This window comes from Camarhynchus parvulus, chromosome 2 (assembly GCF_901933205.1).
Source record: "Camarhynchus parvulus chromosome 2, STF_HiC, whole genome shotgun sequence".
Classification (NCBI taxonomy): Eukaryota; Metazoa; Chordata; class Aves; order Passeriformes; family Thraupidae; genus Camarhynchus; species Camarhynchus parvulus.
Window position 1 is genome coordinate 38,449,922 of NC_044572.1, and position 22,249 is coordinate 38,472,170.

General features: G+C 43.8%; 1 protein-coding gene across 7 annotated transcripts in view; it reads left to right on the forward strand.

Annotated features, from left to right (window-relative positions):
- The first annotated feature begins 8,101 nt into the window (after window positions 1-8,101).
- Window positions 8,102-22,249, forward strand: part of LOC115917282 (ubiquitin-conjugating enzyme E2 E1) — a 45,592-nt gene continuing 31,444 nt past the window's right edge. The window contains exons 1-5 of one of the 7 annotated variants that reach the window (XM_030971123.1): window positions 8,102-8,281; window positions 8,413-8,449; window positions 8,959-9,023; window positions 10,377-10,465; window positions 12,528-12,578. In XM_030971123.1, coding sequence (XP_030826983.1) covers window positions 8,102-8,281; window positions 8,413-8,449; window positions 8,959-9,023; window positions 10,377-10,465; window positions 12,528-12,578 — 422 coding nt within the window. Of the gene's footprint in view, window positions 8,282-8,412; window positions 8,450-8,757; window positions 9,024-10,286; window positions 10,466-12,527; window positions 12,579-22,249 lie in introns of those variants that run through there. The other 6 variants (XM_030971120.1, XM_030971117.1, XM_030971118.1 and 3 more) reach the window with 6 other exon arrangements.

The window sequence follows — 22,249 nt, forward strand, 5'->3', positions numbered from 1 at the left end:
ACACGACAATTTATGTGCAAATCTTCAAAAAGCAACTCTCCTTCTGACTATACCTAGCAGAGGAAGTACTCTTGACATCTGTTGTTCAGTGTCTTTTATATATTTTTTTTCAACCTCAGTTTTGAAAACAAACCCTTTCAGGGTGTGGTACAATTGCCACCCAAAGTGACACAGAGCTGTGCAGTTTCACTGACACCTTAAACATTGTATTCTCCACAGGAGGCATGTTCTTCTGCTTTGTTCTAAGCTTACACATCACTGGAGTCTTACCAGACACGTGTCTCTGGGCTGGGAGACATCTTACTACAATAGGTTTATTTCTATGAAAATATCTATTGACTTGGGGTATGGTTAAAAAAAATAAACTAGTTAAATCCCTTGAAACAAGACTTAAAATTCTGCAATTATGTTCTTATGGCCTGTTCATATTGTGGTAATGCCTAAAGCCCAATAATAGTGTAGGAATGAAAAGCTCGTGTCCAGAGGGCTCCTATTTGTATCACATCAACTGATGCAAGAGGTGGTGGCTCTCAATCTGCAGGCCTCCGTGGACCTGAGAGGCTGTAGAGCATTTGCTGTGTTACTGATCAGCCCAGAGAAAGCTGCTCCCATGGACAGCTGCAAGGCCCTCCAAGGAACAGCCTGGAAGAAACAGGAAATATGGAGAAGGACTTTGTGTAGTGGCATTTACTAGGAAGGAATGGCGGAAAAGAACTATCAGCCATTTTGTACGCTTGGAGACAATGGGAGAAAAAATCTGCCTGACTGGACATCCTGGCCAAAATTCAGGGAATCACTTGCAGAGAGTTAAGTAAAGAGAAAAGGAAGAAGAAATTGAAAAGGTAAAAAACAGTCAGAGGATCATGGTCATACAAATATGTAGAAAGACAGTGCTTCAGGCTATTGGGAGAAGGAAAGAAAAGACAAAGTCAGAGGGGTAGAAAAGCTACAATAAAATCTTTGAAGAAGAGTTGCAAACACAGCATTAAAGGAAGCTCCTTCTGCTCCAGTTCTAACCCAACAGAAATGTTGAATGAAGAGATTGGCAAAGAAACTTCATTACATCATGGATTTTTCTAAAGCATGTCTGTGCAACCAAAGAGGTTGCTATATTATATAATGTTATATAATTATACAGTACCTCGTGTGAGCACTCTAGAAGTGAACTTTTTTCCAATCTGGACTTACATTGCTCTGGAAAAGCTATTAATTGAACCAGAGACAACCTTTTTACAGTGGGATAGGAGTTCACAGGTAAGGTTATGCTTGTTTAATTGTATCTGTATGGTTTCATTGATGTGAAGGGTGAAACATGTCTGTGTGGATAAAGTCTAAAATATCTAGCTGCCCTTCAGGCCATAAATGATGGCATGACATCATAGACACGATGTTCTTTAGCTTAGCAAGAAGCCACATTTCAAATGCACCTTTTATGGTGGTATGGGAACAGAACAAAACAGCACAAGGTTATTTAACAACAACAAAAAAGGTATTTTACAGGTACTCAGAAACATTTAGGTTTCCTGAGCTTGTACTTCCATGTCAGCAATTGCTGAATATGCTACGTGGAACTTTCATGAACATGAATGACAGAAGGGATAATGAAAAAGTGTTATGTGTGAAGTTTTAGTCCATGCTGTGAGCACTTCTATAACCTTTGGCATAATCTAAGAGTTACCATGGTCTATATCAGGAAGAAAAAAAAATAGACAATACCTTCTAAGAAATTTTGAAATGAAGGCTCTCTAAAGCTGGAGTTTTTAACAACTTACACTTTTTGTTTCAATTATTTACATGGGAAATGAAGAATATTTAATCACTCAATATTAAAAACTATATGATTCAGGTGTTAAATATAAGTACTGGTTAACAATCAGATGCATGTTCTATTCTTTGCTTTCATGTACTGGTCAGACAAAAAGAGAAGAAAAGAATTGCAATACACTGGTTTCTCAAGAATGCAGCATCAGGAATCTATAAAAGTCTGAGTGATTCTATTGCTTCCTTTTGAAGGCTCTGATAATAAGAAGGCCTAGGGAGAAAAATTGCAGTTGAAGACCATTGAAGTCTTGAACTGTAGTCAAGCCACAGAGTGAAATTGCTGAGCCCTGAACACCTCTCCTGATCCTTCTCTGTTGAGAAGAACCTTTGTTAGATGAGGAGCCAGAGGTTGAAAGACTCAATTGAAACCTCACTAAATACATTTTCTAAGAAGTTAGGACATGTAGATTTCTTTTCCTCACATGGATTTAGAAATCCACAGAATTGTAGCAGATGGGAAATCTCTCATTTTTAATAGAAAGAATAAACCAGAATATTACCAATTCAGCGCATGAGCAAGCAAAGCAGAATTTCTTGTACTAACCCATCTGAGCCAGAGAGACACTTACTGTGACACTAAGAAATATTTGAAGGTGCAGGAAGAAAGGATTGTAGGTCCTTTTTATTTAAAATAAGAATATTATTTATAAAGAATGAAACCTTTTTATTTCAAATGCTAGGAAAATTATTTTGTCCACTTATTACTGAGCCCTTAAATAACCTATTCAGTACAAGTGACTGACATTTTATATGTCTTATTGCAGATCTGCATCTCCACAATGAGTGATTTTCCAGGGTGTGTATTTTCCATGGTCAATCTAACATTCTGGTGACCATATGATAAATACTGCCCTTTTTAATCTAATTTTATCAAAGTGATAAAATCAGAGGTATAAACTGTGAGACTACACTATTAATAAGCCATCTACAGTAGTTCTCCTATCTGACTATTTTGCTTCAAGACAGAAGCACTCCGAGGTTAAGCCTACACCAGAAGCAGATCTCTTGGATAGCTGCGCAGGCAATACAGCTGTACAGACCAAATGCAGTGTCAGGAGGTGCACTCTGTGCTGGCAAACCAGTCTTTCAGACTGGCTTTGACCGGGCTACACCTGCTGTTATCCCAGCATAGGCATGTCATAACCATCCATCAGCTATGGATTTACTCCAGCAGTGGACATTGCCATTGGCCACTTAGTGGTGACAAATAAAAAGCAAACACAAGTTTAAATTACAAGTTTTACTTTCCTGCACGCTAGCAAGAGAAGAGAGGCAAAAGCCATGTATTTGATGCAGTTTGACCCTGATCATTTCCAGGAGTCCATTTGTCTGGGTCATGTTGGCCCACGTCTTTCAACAGGAATGCCGTCACCCTGGGATCTTTCCTGTGGCAGTACTGTTTGATGAAAAACCATTTACTGCTCAGTCTAGTATAATCCCTCCACCATCTGAGTGTCTTTGGAACCTGAGTACTGCTGCCAAGGAAAAGGGGCATGTAGAAATGGAAAGCTGATGATGATCAATAACTGAAAAATAGGCAGAAACAGGGAAAACATCTGAACAAGAGGAGCATGCACTGCCAGAACAGAAAAGTCCAAGAGTCTGGAATACAGCAATCCAGGGAACCCAGATGGGGCTTTGAGCAACCTGGTCTAGTGGAAAGTGTCCCTGCCCATGGCAGGGGAGTTGGAACTAGGTGATCTTTAAGGTGGCTTCCAACTAAACCATTTTATGATTCCATGAAGAAAAGCAGAGCCAGCTACTGCAAAGCCCAAAGGAAGCACAGAGACCACTGGAAGCACAGAAAGGCAGCATTCTGCAGAAAAGGAGATCAATCTATCAGGCACAAAAAAGGAAGTGACAAAAAAGTCTAATGAGTGGCTATGAGTGAAGTCTGAATGTACACATCTATTTATACTTTTAGTCTAATTCCAGATAAATATAATTCTCTTTTTTTACAGGATAGAAAATGAAGATCAGAAATACAGAGTCAATGCCAGAAACACAGACAAGGGAAGCACCACATATCTCAGTCTTGATTGCTAAGTAATAGCTATAGATTGGGCAAACTGAGAAAGCAGTGAATCATTCTATCTTCAAGGTAAAGCAATTCTAAGACTCAATCTTATCACCTGGAAGTGAGGCAGAATCCCCTGGAAATATATCTTGTGAAACTTCTTATGAGGCTGTGAAATTGAATTGATCTAAGCATCTCCAGTTTTTCAATTACCAAAACGAACCAGACCATATACCAGGAGATGCACAAAAGAAGCACAGTAGAGGCAGAAGATATGTAGAGTTATAGGCAGCTACACTTGTCTGCTTAAGCTTTTGGGATTAATTGCTGGCCGGTCTCTACATCTATAGGGGTTCAGCCAGGAATTTAACAAGGCAAAAACAGATCTCAGGTATTTCTGTCCACACTGAGTCTCCCTGACAGGCCTTCAGGTCCCAGGACTAACCTCAAACAGAACCAAAACCAAGTAGTAAACAGCAAGAGTCTGACAATGAGACCTAAACTTTTCCTTCACAACTAAGACCTCTTTTGTACTGGAATAAAAGAAGAGGAAACAAGTATTTTTCTGCTTGTGGACCCTTTTATTCTTCTGTAAGGAACTGAAAAATATATAATTCTAAGGGCTGAGAGCTATATTATGTGAGAAAATTACAGCAAGGGAAGTTGGAGCATTAGCTGAAGCATTATTAATTATGGCAAGATATTTGTGAACAGGAAACCAATGGGTAAATTCACTATCTCTCTGTTATGTTTTGTCTCATTTCAATGAAGTTCCTTCCTCTTTTGGAAGAGTTACTGTCTAGCTTTATTCAAATAGTTGTATCATAAGTCCTGAGCTTATTGTAACTTTTCCTTGCCACCTCACTTTGTATGTATCACAGGGTCACACAGAAAGGGCAAAGTGTATCATCACAGGACTGTGTGAGGTATCAGCATGTTTCTCGCTTTGCCACTGTCACTTGCAAACTTGATATTACCAGTAAGCTGACATTAGGAGAGCCAAAGAAATGATAATTTCTTTCTGCTCCCCACAAAAGGTCTGATGCAGAACTCACTTTGGCTCAGACCCAAACAGACTAGCTAAAATAATGCTGAAACTTTATTTGGAACTGAGATGGTACAAAAGCACTAATCTGAGTCACCTTCCCTTAGCAGAAACCTCAGAGCGATTTGAACTGGCTACCTTCTGTTTTGAATTAAGCTCAATGCCCCAAAGGCAACTCAATTCCAGTCATCTATGTTTTCAGCCTCTTCCAAACTCAATCCAGAGGGAAAAGTGACTAATCCTATTCAGTTGCTGCACTGAACTAGTGCCATCGATTAAAAAAGCTTGGGGCACAGGGAAAATTAATATTCTGGGTCAGTTTTCCTCTGCAAGTACTTTGCACAACTTAGCCAAGAAAATAAATTTTAAAAAAAAGAGAAAAAAACAAACCAAAAACAAAACTAAGGAAACAGGAAGAGGAAGCGCTAATAAGAAGGAAAGCTCACCCAATAAAGTGCACACACTTTACAGGAAAGAAATAGAAGCAGATCAGTGGCATTTTGTCAAAATTCCCAAGGTGGGATGAGATTGATTAAAGGAGGTAGTTCTTCCATTTGGTGGGAAAAGAATCATGTCCTACACTCTCTTCCCTTTTTCCATGTCTGTGCAGAGCTAAGAGGCCAAGCATGGAAGAAGGGCAAGCTGCAAAAACATTTCTGGGCGTAGAAGTGGGCTTCTTGGCTCCCTCTCTCTCTGGGTATGGCACAGCTAACACAGGGGAACAGCCCATTGCTGATCCTAGCCCTGACCTAGGAGGTGAGTCATAGAATGGGAGTTGCCACTGTAACAGCTGCTCAAGTGCTGACATTAGTAGGTGCTTTCAGCAAAAGCATTTTTTGGGTAGGCTTCAAAGTAAATAACCACTGCTGCTGGTTATCATATTATTACTTTGAACAGGGTTACCAAGGATTGTGTGCTAAAGAAAAGGTTAATCTGCAGATAACCCCCTACCAAGATTATTAACATAATATAGCAAAAGTGCCTGTGTGATTTTGTAGCAATATTTACACTTGTCCCTTCTTACAGAACTGCAGGGCTTTCATTATTAATATCAGTTGTCTCACTTGACTTCGCTGAAGGTTTCCTGTGACAATAGGAAAGAGCTAGAGTTTGGGGATTTTTTTGTTGGGGGGGTGTTTGGTTTTTTTTATTATTTTTTGTTTTGGTTGTTTGTTTGTTTGTGATTTTTTTTTTTGGCGGTAAAAATGAAGATATTCTGTTTTTAAGGAGCTATTCCATATAAGCAGTGAAATTTGTTAAGCCTGGCCACTTTACTCTGTGTCCTCACATCTTTTGCATTTGTCAGCTGACACATAGCACCATACTACCAGCCCTATCCTCCACAGCCCCCTGGGTCAGTTAGGAAAATGCTGGAAGAGGGGCTCATCACAGTTTTCAGGAGCTGAACTCTGACCCTGTTTGGCCAATGAGGGGCATGAAGTAATCAGATCATCCACCTTTATCTAAACGCCAGTTTTCATTTCATTTATTATGTCTTCAGGGCCATGGTCAATGGTGGAGATAACACAGCTCTACAGCTCCTAGAAGGTAGGATGACCATAGCTTCCCAAGCATCATTCCCATAGGTCAAACTGGACAGGTTGTCTCTGCTAGCAAACTGTCTTTGCAAGAAAGTTCACTGAAGCCTAGTACATGGTACTACAGGCAATAAAGACTGAAGGGCACGGTTAGCAGGGGAAAACTCTCCAAAATCAAAACCCACACACAAAGACCATTTAAGCATGACACTGCAGTGGAATTCCTTCTGTTGTCAGGGTGACACTCGCAGTGTCACTGGGGTGTACATATTAGCACACTCCCCGTCTCAAACAGGAAACTAGGCACCAAATTTGGGGAGTGTAGGTAGATTAGGGACTGGCTCAGGGGAAAGGAGGCGCTGCTGAGATGGGTGCAGAAAATTAGTGAGGAAGAGAAAGAGGGAGAAGCAGCAGATGCAGAAGTCCAAGGAAGCAGAGGAGAGAGTGACACGAAGGAACGACTGTCCCTGCAAGGATGTCCACTCTAGGGGTACCTCTGGCTCAAAGATTACAGGATATAAATGGTGAAAGGTCAGTGCCATCAGCAGATCCTTGTGTTGAGTCACAATGTGTGAAGCTGCTGTCCCACGGAGGAAGGGCTCGGCATCCCCAGGCAGCCTGGCTGACGGCTGACCCCAAAAGAAGCCACAGACACCCACTACCCGACCCCAGCCTGAAGGCTTTCATTCCCACTCAAGCACTCACCCTAGCTAAGGGGCAGGCTCTTTTCGGGGGGCAGCTTCATACCACGGGTCCCACGGGAGCCTGGAGGCAGCGGCTGGGCACGGCCACTCGCCGGGAGAACGGGGAGAGCTTCACCCGCCGGACCCGCGCCCGCCGCTGGGGCCATGTTGGCATCCCGGGAACGAACGGGCAGCGCTGGCAGCGTCAGACGGGAAGCCCGGGCTTCAGGAGGAGCCAGCCTCGGCTGCCCCCGCTCCCCCGCCGCGGCCGCTGCGAAGCGGAGATGCCCAGCCTTGGGATGTCCCCCCGCCCCCGTCGCTCCTGCGGCTTCGGTTTTGTAATTGACCCCTCGGGACTCCCCAGGTGTCATGTCGTAACAGCGCCCTGTGGAGCCAGCAGTGCTGTGTGCCTGCGGATCACCTCAAGGTCCTCCCGTGGGAGAAAGGGTGACATACAAACTCCGACCCATTATCGTGGTGCGTGGTGGTGACAGTCCAGTGTATTTTCGGCCACTGAAGACACCAAGTAACTCGATAGGCGATCCCTCGATAGGCTGTGGAAACTGGTGGCAGCGAGCCAAATGTGCCCCGGGTGAGGTCGGTGGGAATGCTGGTCTCCATTGTCCCTTCCCGAGTGGGTCCGGCACCTCCAGGAAGCGCCGCAGCTGCCCACGGGGGCTGCTGCCCGCGCCTGGGCCGGGGGCGGTGGGTCGCTCCGGCCAAATCACTTTTCTCCGTTGGGTGGACAGGGAGCGAGAGATGGACAGCAGAGGTTTCGGAGAAATGAGTAAATCGCCTCGCGATTACAACACGCTAGCGAATACAACACGCCTTTTTCCGCAGACGGGCTTCCCATCAGGGGACTGGAGGAAAAAAAAATCCCTAACACTTTTACCTTTGGAAAATTGAAAGGTCTGTGTGTGTATCTGTGTGCGCCTGTGTTTTAGTGCTGTCGTTGCCAAGCCCAGAATTTTGTTTTCTCTCCCAGCATGCGTTGATGACATCACGAAGTGCCCCTTCTTTGTGTGTCAGTGATGTCACCAAATGCAGTGTGGGGGACAATGGAATCCTGAACTCCGGGCGAGGGCGAGTGGGAAGCGGCTGCTCCTGCTGCTGGTTCAGGGCTGAGCCGGGGGAGGGAAGGGAGGACACAGCTGCTGCTTTAGGGCTGAAACAGGTGAGAGACGGGAAAGCTGCCGGGGATTCCTTTTGCCTGGATTGGTGGGGGCGAGTGGGCTTTGGGCTAGGCTCCTTTTTTTTTTTTTTTTTCCCTTCTTTTTTCCCCTTATTGCTTTCAAACTGAGACAGGTGAGAAGTTGCTGCTGCCGCCGGAGGGACAAAGCAGGTGAGGCAGGGGGGAAGCTTTGGGGTTGAAACAGTTCTGAGAATAGGAGGAAAGCAAGCAGCCCCCGCGCCGAGCCTAATACCCCCTCAGAGCCTTAAAAAAAGCAGCTCCGGGAGCTGCCCCTCTCCCAGCCACCTGCTTCCACCGCGTCCCCGAGGGGCTCTCGCACGGAAGCAGCAGCGGAGCTGGGGAGGGCGCCTGTCCCTCGGCCCCCCGACACCCCTGCAGGTTACTTTTCAGAGGGTCTCCATTAAAAACTCACGTCCCCCTCCGTGTGCCCCTTTCTTCCCTCCCCGGGGGGAAGGGAAAGAGAGGGGGCCGTGGCGGCCGGGATCCCCCTCCATCCCCGGAGCTGGGGCTCCGCCGCCCGCCCCCGCCGCCCCCCGCTCCGCACCGGGTGGCGCCCCGGCCCCGCCGCCCCCCAGCCCCGCTCGGCGGTGGGGGAGGCAGCCAGGGAAGCCATTGCCTGTTTAATAGTTGCTGTTGCAGCACTTCCGCTTCTCTCCCAGCGAGAGAGACACGAGTGGCCAGGCCCAGCCGCACCGAGGAGGAGCAGCCAGACACAAAGGGAGAGGTAGGGGGACGGGGCACCCCCCGCCGCCCTCCCCGGGGGCAGGGGCGAGGGGCAGGGCCGGCCGCGGCCCGGCGATGGGGCGGCAGCCGGCGGGGCAGGGGGGTCGCGCCCGGGGCTGTCAGGTACCGCTGTCCCCCGGCCCTGCGGGCCCGCGGCCGGGGCAGCTCGGCCGGGCCCCCTCCAGCTCTCGGCCGGCGGGGGCAGGGGAGCTCCCCGGGGGCCCGTAGCCCTGGGAGGGAGGCGTCCGTGTGTCGCCCCCCCCCCCCCTCGGGCCCGCGGCTGCCCCTCGAGCCCTTCCCCCGAACTCTCCCGGAGTGCCCTGCCAGCCCCCCCATCCCTCCCGACGGCTTCTCGCCTCTCTCGGTGCGGACCTGCCCTCGGCAGCCCGCCGTGCTCGCCCTCCTCCCCCGCGCCCCCGGGGTGCCCGCATGGACCCGGGCTGCCTCCCCCGGCCCCGCTGCCCCCCTCTCTGGCACCGGCCTCCCCTCTCGCCCCTCGTAGGCCCTGGCCCTCCTTCCCCCCACGTCCCCCCCGGCTCAGACCCTCTGCTCCCTTCCCCCTCCTCTGGCACATGCCCCTCGGTGCAGTGGGCCTCGGTGGGTGCCACCAGTGCACCCCACTCCCTGCTCAGCCCTTCCCCTTGGTTTGCTCCCTTCCTGTCCGCCTCCCCTTACGGCTTCCAACGCCCGATCCCACAGACAGGGGTTATCCAGCAGGCAGGAGTTTCCCCACCACAGGTCATACATTTGCCAGGGTCTTCCCTGTGTTGCCAGTGATGCCCCACTTCCATTTTAGAACTGGCGACGGGCACCCCCCTGGCCTCATCCCTTCCTGCCTCCCCCACGTGCCTCCCGGGAACCCAAGGGACCGAAGCTGTTCCATTTTTATCTCCTAGACCCCTAGGCTTGATAGTGGTGGGTGGTGATGGCTCCTCTTGTGTGTGCAGTTTGGGGGAGATTAGAAAGAATTGCTTTGAGCTTCCCTGATCCTCGCAGTTGTCCTCGTTCCAGTCTCCTCTCATTCTGCACTTGCTTCTGAGAGGAAGCTTTTAAAGTCCCTTTCCCCCTGCTCCTCGGTGTTACTAGTGCATGGGAAGCTATTCCTCCTCCTGCTATGGCTGTAGGGCCTAGAGAGGAGAGGGAGACACGAGGATCCTTTAAAAGGAGCATGACCCAAACACAGATCGAGATTGTCAGCAGCCTTTCTCTGTGTGTGTTTGTGTTCACTGTTTGTTCCCCACGCCCCATGGTGTCTCCTCTCCAGGTTGGGGTGTGTGGTGGGGGGGTCGCTATGTCGGATGACGATTCGAGGGCCAGCACCAGCTCCTCCTCATCTTCATCCTCCAACCAACAGACAGAGAAAGAGACAAGCACGCCTAAGAAGAAGGAAAGCAAAGTCAGCATGAGTAAAAACTCTAAACTGCTATCTACCAGTGCCAAGAGGTGAGGCTGCAGTCAGTTTTCTCACTGATTTGTTGCATCTTCCGTTCTTCCTCATTTTATTTTGCGCTATTCCCCTGCTGCTCCCATTCCTCATCTCTAGCCCTTGTGCTCAACCTTTCTGCGTGAAGCTGCTCTTGTCTCACTTTTTTCAATGTCTCTCTGCAATGAGTGTCTGCCCAACTTCACTGCTTTCTGGTCCCTCTTCCTGCTTATTCCTGGCTTTTCTTCTTCTGGGCTGCTATTCTGACCCTCAATTATTTCTGCTGTCTTTTCCTTTTTCCTTACTAGCATTTGTTATGAGAATGGTGTAGGATTGACATTTAGACCTTTTTTTTTCTCTGCTACTGGAAGCTATATGGTCCCAAGTAAGGCATTGCATTTCAACATCTGTTTCGCTCTCTTGTGGGTTGGAGTCCAGAGTGTCTTTTTTTCTTTCCGGAACTGATTTGGAGATCAATTAATGTTTGTGAAGTTTTGAGTTTGCTTGCTTTGGAGGAGTGCACTGCAGTGCAAGGGGCGTAATATAGCCCCAGATCTTTACCAACAAACACATTACTGTTATTTTTGTCTGCTCATCACTTATATTGAATTTTCTGTGTATGGTTGGATGCTAACTGGAATAAATAATCCACAGCAGGCCCACTTGTGGACATTCTGCTCTAAAATAATCTTTGCTCACAGCCCAGAGTGGGTTTGGGCTATTTTTTGAGAATAAAGTAATTTTTATTCCAGAATAATGTGTAGGGAGAGACACCTGCATAGAATAGGAATTCCAGAACAGCTATGTCAGTCAGCTTTCTTCACTTGGACAGACTCTTGGAGCTACTAATTTTTTTTTTAAAAATTACCCTTTCTTATTTTTTCTGTATGTCACCTCAGTTCAGCACCATCCTGCTTCAGAGAGCTAAGCTGACAAATGGAGGTTTTCAAGCAAACTTGCAGTACTTCAGTAAGAATAATAAACTGTCTGACTGAACAGCTTTGCCAAGCAGCAGAGAGGTTGTATCAGTAGGTGTCTAAAGTGACTGGGGTTTTATGCAAATGCCCTGTCGTAGCAACTGAGTTCTCTGGCTTTGTAGAGTTTAGGTGGTTTGGTTATTCCAGATCTCCACTCAGCAGGTTTCCATGGCAAACTGACATAGATAGTGGCAAGCAGTGTTTATGTGTTGTGCCCTTCACTGTTCTAAGGAGAAGATTTTAAACTGCCTCCTGTGGAAAGGCTGTGGTTCTTGTGTGTGACAAGTGGCAGGAGATGCTGGCTGAGTTTAAAGGAGAAGGGAGGCAGGCTGAGTGCTGGGTGGGGAAATCTGGAAGGGAAGCCTGAGTGACAGTAATGGGACTCCAGGGAAGAGGACGATAGCTGGTTGGGCGTTTTGTGGCAGAAGCAGCGTAAGCCCAGAATAGTCTGGGCTGGGAGGACAGGGTGTTGGCTGAGCACAGGGGAGAGAGGGAGCGTCTGGAGTCCTAGGGAGGGGACATGGGGGTGTTGTGAGGCTCTTGAGGGTGGAGAGAAGGGAGAGTTGAAGGTGGTAGGAAGTGCAGGAGCGTCGGAAATAGATATTCACCTTCCTTAAAGTGTCCTTGAGAACAGCGCAGTTATTGACTCCCTCAGGGCTGTGGATTTTTTTTCTCAGGATGGTGATGAGAAGCTGTGGAGAAAGGAGGGAGCCAATTCGGCAATGATTGTTTCTCTCAATCCCGTAAGACAAAATTCCTTTTCAGGCTGCAGTTTCCTCTTGGTGCATCACATTTGCAGAGGTTTTCCCTCATTTACAGGCTGGTTGGCAGAGCAAAGAGGACAGTCTTTTCCACTGTGTGATTGGCATCTTTGTGGGAGTGCAGAGCAATGCACCTGTCTGGGTTCAGAGCACGATGCCTGTGTGCGTTTCTGCCTGTCTCTTTAACAGGACAGGGTGTTTGCCCTGGTGGGAGGCCACAGCTGAGAGCGCCTCTCTTATGTACTGTGGCAAGCTCACAGTGACAGTATGTCTGCAAGGAGAATGTGTTAACTGGTGTCCCACTCAGTGACTTACCTTTGTTCCTTCTTGCTTTATTGCCACAGGATTCAGAAGGAATTGGCTGACATCACCTTAGATCCACCTCCCAACTGCAGGTTGGTGTCGATTCCTTACATGAGGAGGGTGGGGGAAGGTGAGGGGATGAAGTGTGCCCGTGTGTTGTAACTGCCCTCAGAGGCTCTGGATGGAGCAGAGGAACGGCTCCATCCACAGTACTTTTGTGGTGCTTTAAATAGTTTCCAGGGGGGGGATACCTGTATATATTTTCACCAGTTTTCTGGTGGGTTTTGGGGGTTGTTTTGTTTTTTTAACAATTGCATGTCAATGTGTTATATTGTTCTGTGTGTGTATGTTTCATAAATTGGTTTATAAAGACGAGTGTGAAAACTTTCTTCTTGTTTGTTTTTGGTTTGGTTTATAAATCTAATGCCTGACTGCACTAATCTTATATAAATAAGAGTCCTGCCAAGGAAGCAGAGAATGCTCTGAGGTTTTTAGTTCAGAGTTCTGTTGTGAGCAGCAGCTGACAGTGGAAGTGAAGTGCGAATTCGTCACTCAGTGGGTGCCCCACCGGACCATGCATCTTAGCTGATGAAACAGAAAGCAGGGATATTCTGTTGCCCTTTATAAAGCAGCTTGTTTTTCGTTGTGTTTTAGAAACTTATATTGTTTTTTTAAAACCTCTGTCAGGTTGATTTGTTTCATTGCCTGGTGTTGCTGAACTTCTTTGCATTTGGAGAGGAGGCAGTAGTAGTGTAACATCTTTGGTTATACTTGCTCATCCAAGAGGAAAGAGGCTCTTGGTCTGGTCTGTGTTTGCTGTAGCTGCCAACACATAACTCTTGTTCCCATCTTCTTGCTGTAGCTGAGGTTTGATGTCTTTTGATGTTGGTAATGGCAGAAATCAGAGAAAATTATGTTTATAAATAACTGTTTAAATTGGTCTTTTTCGTATAGAGTTTCCACCCACAAAAATACATGAACCTTTTTATTGAAGTTTTTTGCCACTGTTAGTCTGTAGGGAGGCATTAGCACAAGAGTTAGCCTGACAGGTCCAGAGCCACCCTTTCAGTACCAGTCCCTAGGATCATAATTAACTAATTGAAGGAGAGATTGAATGTGATCTGTGACGCCTAATCTGATACTAAGGTTTTTATGCTGTTGGGATGATAACCAATAAGTTTTGAAATCTTTAGTTTTGACAATATTGTTTTAGGGACAGTAATGACTTAGCTGAATATTACAGAATTTCCAGTTCTTGGGCTGGAGATGTCTGTCCCATGTGCATCCCAGCTCTGTGTCAGGACAAAGTCCACATGCTTTTCCCTCCTCCTCCCACTTTAACCTGATTTTCATGGGAAAGAAACACAGAAGCACATCTCAGAAAACTGAGTGTGGTGGTTTTAGTTTGAAACTAGGCAGAAACACTAATTTTCTGGATGGTCAAGGTGCTGGGACTTCAGACTGAGCTTCACAAGTCTATCTAAAAGCTTTGATAGTATATGAGTACGTTAGATTGCGCGTTTCTTCTGAAGGTTTGCATAAATGATATCAGAACCCTGATTTGTCCTTGTTTCAGTTTGATTCATTCACAGGTAAAGATGAGCTAGTAGACTACTTATCAAAATACAGTATAGTTTTGGTTTTTCTTTTTTAATTACATAAGACCATTGAAGGTAACGTGCTTCAAGGCCCACATAGTAAGTTTGTGTTATTTCAGCCTTCACAAAAATTTCTACTGGCAGAAATTAGTTTGTAGTACAAATAGTGATGATTAATCTTCATCCATAGTGGAGTTATAAGTATTCTGCATTCCTTTTGACTTTCAGATGAGTGACAGTGAAGGCTGGCAACTCCTGCAAGTAATGCATGGAACTGGTGTAGTTGTTACTGCCTTTTAATATGTTGATAGGTAGGAAAACGTGAGTGGAGGGGTTTGTTGTGTGTGTATGTGTGACCAAAGGAGTTTTGGTATTGCTCATCTTGGGGTGAAGTCATCCTACTTCTGTAAACACGGTGCTGAGAGCCATGAAGAGCTGCTCTGCTTATGGCTAAGAAGGCTCCAGTTGTGCAGTCAAGCACTGGGAGTTTGCCCCTGTAGTGGTTAGTTTGTAAAAGGCAAGCAGGTGCCGATTGCCACAACAGTGAGATGAGTTTCAGCTATTGCAGTTGTGGGGAAAGTTCACCTCTTGTGGGAAAAAAAATAGAAATAGTCAATTTATGACTATGAGGAGATTAAGCAAATGAGAGACTCTGGTTGCTGCATGATGTTTAAGGTTGCCAGAATTTGTTCTTGGGAAGCCTGCTAACAGTGTCGCTGCTTTCCTTTGTATTTTTTCCTTTCATATGAACATTACTGGCATGCTGTGAAGGAGGTATTAAATACATAGTTTGGGAACTTAGTTTCAATTTCCTGCCTTTATGACTTTGCTTATTCTAACCTTTCCTCTGACCTCCTGCCCCTCATATCTCTACTGCCTTTGTGCCTCTACAGACTTTTTTCCAGTGTCACTGGAGGAGAGGCCAGTCCTCTCCTTTTAGGCATCTCACTCTTTCCTGTAAGTTTAATGTTAGAACTTACATATTCAGAGCATTTTGTATGATGTCATGTACTACCTGTTGTACTGTCAGTTTTAGGGGTTGCCAAAGCCTCAACATTTTCACCTTTGAAAATATTTGTCCGAAACTGTATCCTGTGTTATGTTGGAAACACCGTAATCTTTTTTCTTTTTCTGGACATCTGTTCTTACACCCCCACTACCATGTTTGTATTTTCCTCTGTTCTGTGTCTGGTGTTTGATATAAGTTCATGGTTGGCTGTGCTTTAATTTTTGGCCTCACTGCAAAATAGTGTTATTCTTTCAGTCTTATTGCAGTAATGGGAGTTCAAGATATTTAGCACATCCCAGAGCACCTCTGCACATTGAAAGATAAAGGTTCAGGTTGTGAATGATTTTTAGTAAGAACTGTTTTACCATATCTTACATGAGGTATTTCTCTTCTTATAAAATATGACATGCAAGATGCAATTACAAATAATGACAACCATTTGACATTTCAAACAAAATAGATTAAAAATAAATCTTTCATTTTTATTTTTGTAGCTTTCAATGTCTGTATTTTCATGTATGTAGCCCACAGATCATCTGTTTAAAAAACAAAAACCAAAAAACCCAAACCCCAAACACACTCAACACCCTGTGATTGAGCAGCTGTGTGGTTTTTACACATATGTGGGTAATATGAGGGGAAGCTTATTCCAGAACTTCCTCTCTCCTCAGCACTTTCCTTGCTTCTGGTTTTTCCGTAGCTTGCCTGTGTCCCCCAGAAGTTTACCTGGGCTTGTGTGCCATTGGCTGGTTCATTTCTCATACTCCCTGTGCACTTGTGTCTCCTTCCTCGGGCTGTGATTTTGATTTTCACAGGCTAGTGCAGTTAGTTGTGCAGAGGCGCAGAATACATGCATGGAAACAGTCTCTGTTTGGCCTGCATTCAAAACATAGATTTTTGGACTTAAAAACATTTCCTAAAATATATATATTTAATACATGTCGCAAATTCATGGGTTCCTGCTGGGACCAGTGCTGTGTCCTCATAAGTGTCCTAGTGTAATGTATATTTGGCATCTACTTCTGAATAGATTTTAGTCCTCTTCATTATTTTCAGTAGGCCACTGCTCTGAAGGTCTTTAATTTCTGCAAGATGATTTGACTCCCAATATTAATACTGAGTTATGAAAGCTAAATATGACTTTCAAGTTCAAAAGGTGGTTAGTGGTTAAGACGAATTGGAGAATGACTGTTTGGACCTTAAGTGTTTAAAATCTTTTGAGATTGTATCAGGTGATCTCTTCTCCTATTTCGTTTTATATCAGAGAGTTTAACTCCAGTTTTAGAGCTCAAAGAAGGTAACTAGAAACTTCTTACTTTTGGTCTTTTATATATGCTAGTGACAGAGGAGGTGTCATGCCTTTGCTTTGGGTCTGCAGTTGTCAAAATACAGTTCTATCTTGCTGTGTAAGCAGTCCTGACCTTTGTTTGCTGGTAATACTTATAGTGTTGTGCAGAAGCTTTCCTTTTGTCTCAGTGATGAGGTGTCCAAAGCTTTAAGAGAAGTTAATTCAAGCTTTAAGTACTGTTTATTCGCTTTATGTGATTTATTCAACCTCTGTATCTAAGCATCTCCTCATGATAGATCTGCTTATTGATGTGAGGTTATGGAACAAGTGGTTTTCCCCATTTTTAGGGGTGGGGAGTTACAGCACACAAAAAACAAGTGACTTGTCTAAAGTCATACAGGAAATCTCTGGCAAAGTGGAGAAATTAATGTAAATCTCTTTTGTTTCAAGCTAACTTGCAGCTGAGCTGTTCTGCTGGAACTGTGTGCATCAGTTGCATTATGAGCAGGGCTTTGAATTTGTGCTTTATTGGGTGTCTGGTATTGACTGTATGTAAGCATGGTAATTTAATGTTATTTTTCCCATCTGTGTAGATGGACCAAAATGGATATTAACTGGAATTAATGTTTTTTAATCTATCTTAGCTAAACTGAAACAAGTTTGTCTCCACATGGCTCATTTAAGTCCATATAGGCGAGACCAGCTGTTATTTAAACAAAAATAATTTTCAAACCTTTGTTGAAGGAGGCATTTGCCTGCAGGGCTTTCCATTGCTTCAGAGTAAAATGCTATCACAAATTCATTATTTAAATAATAATAAAATACAGTTGTGTTTTTTGGCACCTTCAGCCCAGTTTTTGTCAATTTGCACAATAAGGACCAGATCTCCTTGAGAGTCTCGTGAAAGTTGACTGTCAGCACTTAATAAATATGTGTCTCAGTAAAGATGGTGGGGAGAAATGCTCTCCGTTACAACGTATGGAATACTAATAGTTTTCAAAACTTTGCAGTGTGGAATTAAGATTTCTTGGCTTGAGAGAAGTCTGCATAAAATGTGTGGCTCCAAGGCAGTTTTGGACTCAACAGCTTCGTATTATAATTAATATATTTCCTCTACATACCATGCAGGTCTGGCATTTGTCTTTATTACATTTGTTTTTTCTGGTGCTTGTAATTTTTTGCAAATGTATTTTTCAATACTTTCAACTCCAATAATGCTTTAAGTGCTTTTGCTTTTAAATCTAGCATATTATTCAAGGATGGATTGTCACAGTTGAACTCTAACATCAGCGTTGGTTTTGTTATTTTCATGTGTGAAATAGCCCTTCCTGAGCAGTATTGTATTCTATAGCATCAACTTTCCAGTTTTACATTTTCTAAGTTTAATTTCATTATGATTTTTTTCCTTAGTGTGCCCAGTCAAATTATTAGGTCAGGAATGATACAAATGCCAGCTTTTGCTTCCTGGTAGAAATAAAAAAATATTACCGCCTTTAAGAAAAGTGAAATTATCAGCTTACAAAAGTGGTATTAGAAGTCCTTTTTTCCTTTTTTCACCTCGTATTGTGTTGAAAATGTGTGTTCTGTGATAAGTTTCCAGATGTAGGATAGGAAGGACCTACATGATTAGTGCTGTGTGTAGTTGAAAAATATCTTTTGTCATATAAACTACCAGCGGTTCAGCATTCCCTCCGTGCTTTGTTGGACACATGATCCCTGGAGAAATAACTCTTCCTTTTGAAATGGTGTATTAACTAATTTAGAGATCCTCTGCAGCTGTGTATGGTCTAGCTTGCAAACCATAAAAATAATACATTTCTACTCTGGCTGAATTTAAGTATGTGGCGGTAGCAACTCCTGCAGGCAAAGTCCCCTGCCTGATGTACTCAGACAAAGGCTGCACAGGAGCAGTTTCTTTACTGAGGATCAATTAGTTAATATTGCAGGAATTAACTTTTCTGAAGCCACTTCTGTTTTTATTTTAACTGTCAGAAATGTTTTGATGGCCAGGCTGTTCGGACACTGTGGCAGGAGCTGGCTGATGCTGTGGTAGTTTTTGCTTTGCACGTCCTGGCTCGGTAATTCCCAAATGAACTGCATTCTGTGCTCCTGCATGCCAAACATGGAAACGATGAATCTTGAGAGCGGCTGTGAAATTGTATCATGGCTAAGAACAAAGAGGATTGAAATCCCTTCTGTGCACCCTCCCTTGTATACCACTTAATTTTATTTGACTTTCAGTTTTGCTGCCCTTGGAGGGCACTGTGCAACTGTGTTTATGATGCTGCATATATGTTCTATCTGACAAATTCTTGTATTTCCTCTTGGTTACATAGTCTTGTTTGGTTTTTCAGTTGTATTCCAGTGCTGCTTGTCTAGATTTTTATATTGGATATGTGTATAGCAGCAGTTTATATGTCTGGTTTTGTTTTAAGAAACATACACTGTATGTGTATGATACTTCATAGATTTAAATGGGAAACAATGTATGTGTGCTGTTTATACTTTAGGGCTTGAATCTATCTTGCCTCTTTACATGAAGACAAAATTACCCTTGGATAAGTGGCTTGTCTAGGGGATCGAGGAGGATGGGTTTGTGTTTGAAGATTTCAGCAAGAGCAGGTTGGCAGAGCCTTGTGGTTTCTGAAGGACAGGTTGGTTTTGAGAGCCGGTGTCATTGTGTCTGGCAGATGTTCGCTTTGGTCCCCTGTTGGAGGGGGTTGTGTTGGGGATGGAAACAGAGTTCACCTGCACCAGTACATCGGTGGATTAAGGTTATCAGTGAGTTTGTGTGTAGTGAAACTTCTGCAGCCTCTGCCTGCACTCTTCTGTAATTGTACATGACAGACCAGCCTTCCATGCAGCACCTTTTCAGAAGCATTTAATGTACTAAAAAAAGGATACCATTTCATGTGAATGGGTTAAGAGATTACTGCACACCTGTGCAGGCGCACACCATGCTCAAAGTTAAGGGCTATGCTTTCTCCTCAAAACAAAGTGCTTCAAACTAAGTTAAATTAATGGTGCAATTTAGTCATTATAAGTAAAATCTTGCCAATCTGTACATTTATTTGAATGAAATAAATTTATACTTATTTTTCCCTCTGAGGCTTAGTAGTGGAGATCTGAATGCTCACTTCATTATGTTACAAAACCGAGGAGAGAACATGTATTGTCAAGTACTATAAATAAACTACAACTGTCAAAATAAGCACTGTGTGCTCAAGAATTCAGAGGGGTTTTCTTGTTTCTCTTGCCAATTTGCAAATTTCAGCAACAGGCAATTAAAATTCCAAGGCATTTGGGGAAAGTGTAATGGTTGCAACCATGCATTTAATACATATTTTCTGTGTGTAAGGGGCTAATTGACATTACAAGGAGATGTTGTAGAGCTGGATGCTTAACTTCAATATCCAATTTGCAGTGCTCTTTATTAACCTAGACGCTGGGGGAAGGAAGCTGGGGGAGAAAAGGAGCATGGGGCATGCAGACTGTAGGTCAGGGCAGATATGGTGTTTGAATGTCCTCACTCTCTCAAGTGTCTTCCATAGTTTCATATCTGAAAATATGGATCAGGTAAGATGAAATTGAGCTGTTTTGAGAACTGGGTCCAAGCCAAGTTTTGGCAGTTCATTTGTTTAAGAGAAAATACAAAGTAATTGGATTAAAGAGGCTGTGCGGTTAATCATGTAGAGTTCTGTTAGATTTCTTTGCTTCTGTGTTTCTGTGAATCAGTGTAGAGTTTACGTCTCAATTCCTTCAGGAACTTCAACTTTTAGTGTCAAAAGGGAGTGTGGACCTAATCAGATAAGCAGTTAGTAGATATGTTTTGTACTTTGTATCAGTGTAAATGACTGTTTAAAAAGATTGCTCATCTCTCCCTCTGGAGCTGCTGGACTTGCTGGAAACACAGAGAATTTTGATCTGGTACTGAGAATTGTAAAAGCAAAATGGGGAGGAGCTTTCTGGAGCAGGTGGACTGCTAATATTTAATGCTTTTTCTGCTGTGGGTATCTGAGCAATATTTTGTTCAGCATGCTAATCCCAGTGTTTTTCTGGGAGAAGTCAGGAGAGGGGTCTTGCTGTGTTTTCTTTTGATGCCTGGGATCATACAGGAGTCGCACACAGGAGTGAAAAGGCCCTCAGACATTAAAATTAATTCTGAAATCAAAAGTGTCTTTTCACAATTGGTGAATTGATTTAAAAAATCTAATTCTTATATAGTCTAAGAACTTTGTCAGATTTATTTGAGACAGTGATTGTTCTACAAAGAAAACTGCCAGGGTAATTGTCTCAAAGGTTTCAGTTGCAGTTTGAATATCTTCAGTGACGTTTTAAGGTGCTAATTTAGGTTATGACTGTTATGGATTTCATATATTTGCAGTTCTCAAGTGGACAACATCTAGAAAGTTTCAGTGTGTTATTTCATATTCTGAACATGTGTAGCAGCTCTGAGAAGTGGCCTATAAATGCTGGAGAAAGTGCGATTTATTTCATTAAAACAGTGTTTAGCTGCTGCAGAAGGTTTTGAAAGATGGCTAAAATGTACACAGTTTTAATAATACCATTTTAAAGTAATTAGGTCAATACAGTAATATACCACAGAAAGTCATTTTATCAGGAGTTTCTGATGAATCAGATTGTTGTAATACTCTATTTGCACAGTGTTTTCTATATGTCTTAGTAATCTTTTTAAAGGAGGTAAATTAGGTGATGCATACAAGCCTTTATAGTTAGTGTCCTCCTTGTCTTCCTTTTAAGTTATTTATCAATGAGAATTGTGTAACTTTCTTCTTGATGGGGTAATTCTTAATTTGAGATTCTCATTGTATTTTGTAGTGCTTTGAGTTATGGTAAAAGTATTTATGCCTCCTTACACTTGGGTGACTGTGGGAGAGAGAAAAGACTGAAGGCTTTAAATAGCTATGCTAAGTCTCAAAATATCATGAATCTCACTGAGTTCTCCATTGCATTGAAGTTGTGGTGATGCTTTCCTTCTTACTTTAAATTGAATTTCAGCATCACCCTTGTAACCTAGGAAATCAGGCAGAAAGATGTACAGTAGCGACAAGAGTGACCTAGGAGATCTAAGTTTTGAATGTGACTAGTGCCAGGCCTTCAGCTGCTCTGCTGCTTGTCTTTCAGCTGCACCCCAGAGTTGAAATCTCTAGTGAAATCTTAATGTTTTCTTTTGAATAGCATCTTTCCAATTTTTCCATTCCCTCATTCCTCTTGCGAGGTTAATCAGATTGCAGGTATTGGTAAGACTGGGAGATGAATGAGTTGCAGATGGGGAACAGAAAAGGACATAAAATCATTCAAGGCAGCAAGGTTGTACAAAGCATTGGTGGAGATTATAAGGGACAGCAGAGAGAGGTGGCCCATCGGGGTGACTGAGGTGATTTTGCGCTGCTTGCTGGAATAGTTGCAGCAAAGGTGGAAGAAGAGACAAGACTGATGCTTTTTCTGCTCCTGCAGTTTAGCTCCACTTTCTGCTCCTTGCACTGTAAGGGACAGAAGACAGGGCATCTTCCTCTTGGTGGATGGGGAGGACTATCTGTGGGCCACCCTCTTGGGCATGAGTAGATTTTTGAAACAGTAAAGCATACAAGCTGCAACAATAGTTTTGCTGCCCTGATTGTTTTGCATCCCCACTTGGGAAATAAAATATAAATCTAGTAATAAAGTGAATGCACTTATATGATCTTATCATGGGAACAACATACTATACCTTGAAGTATATATGTAACAGGTGCCCCACTGTATCTTTGCAGACCTCCTTGAACTGCTGCTTAAGTCACTTGTGACTCTTTAGCCATGTCCTCCTAGAAGCACATCAGTGAGGTGTGAGGAGTGGGGAAAAAAACT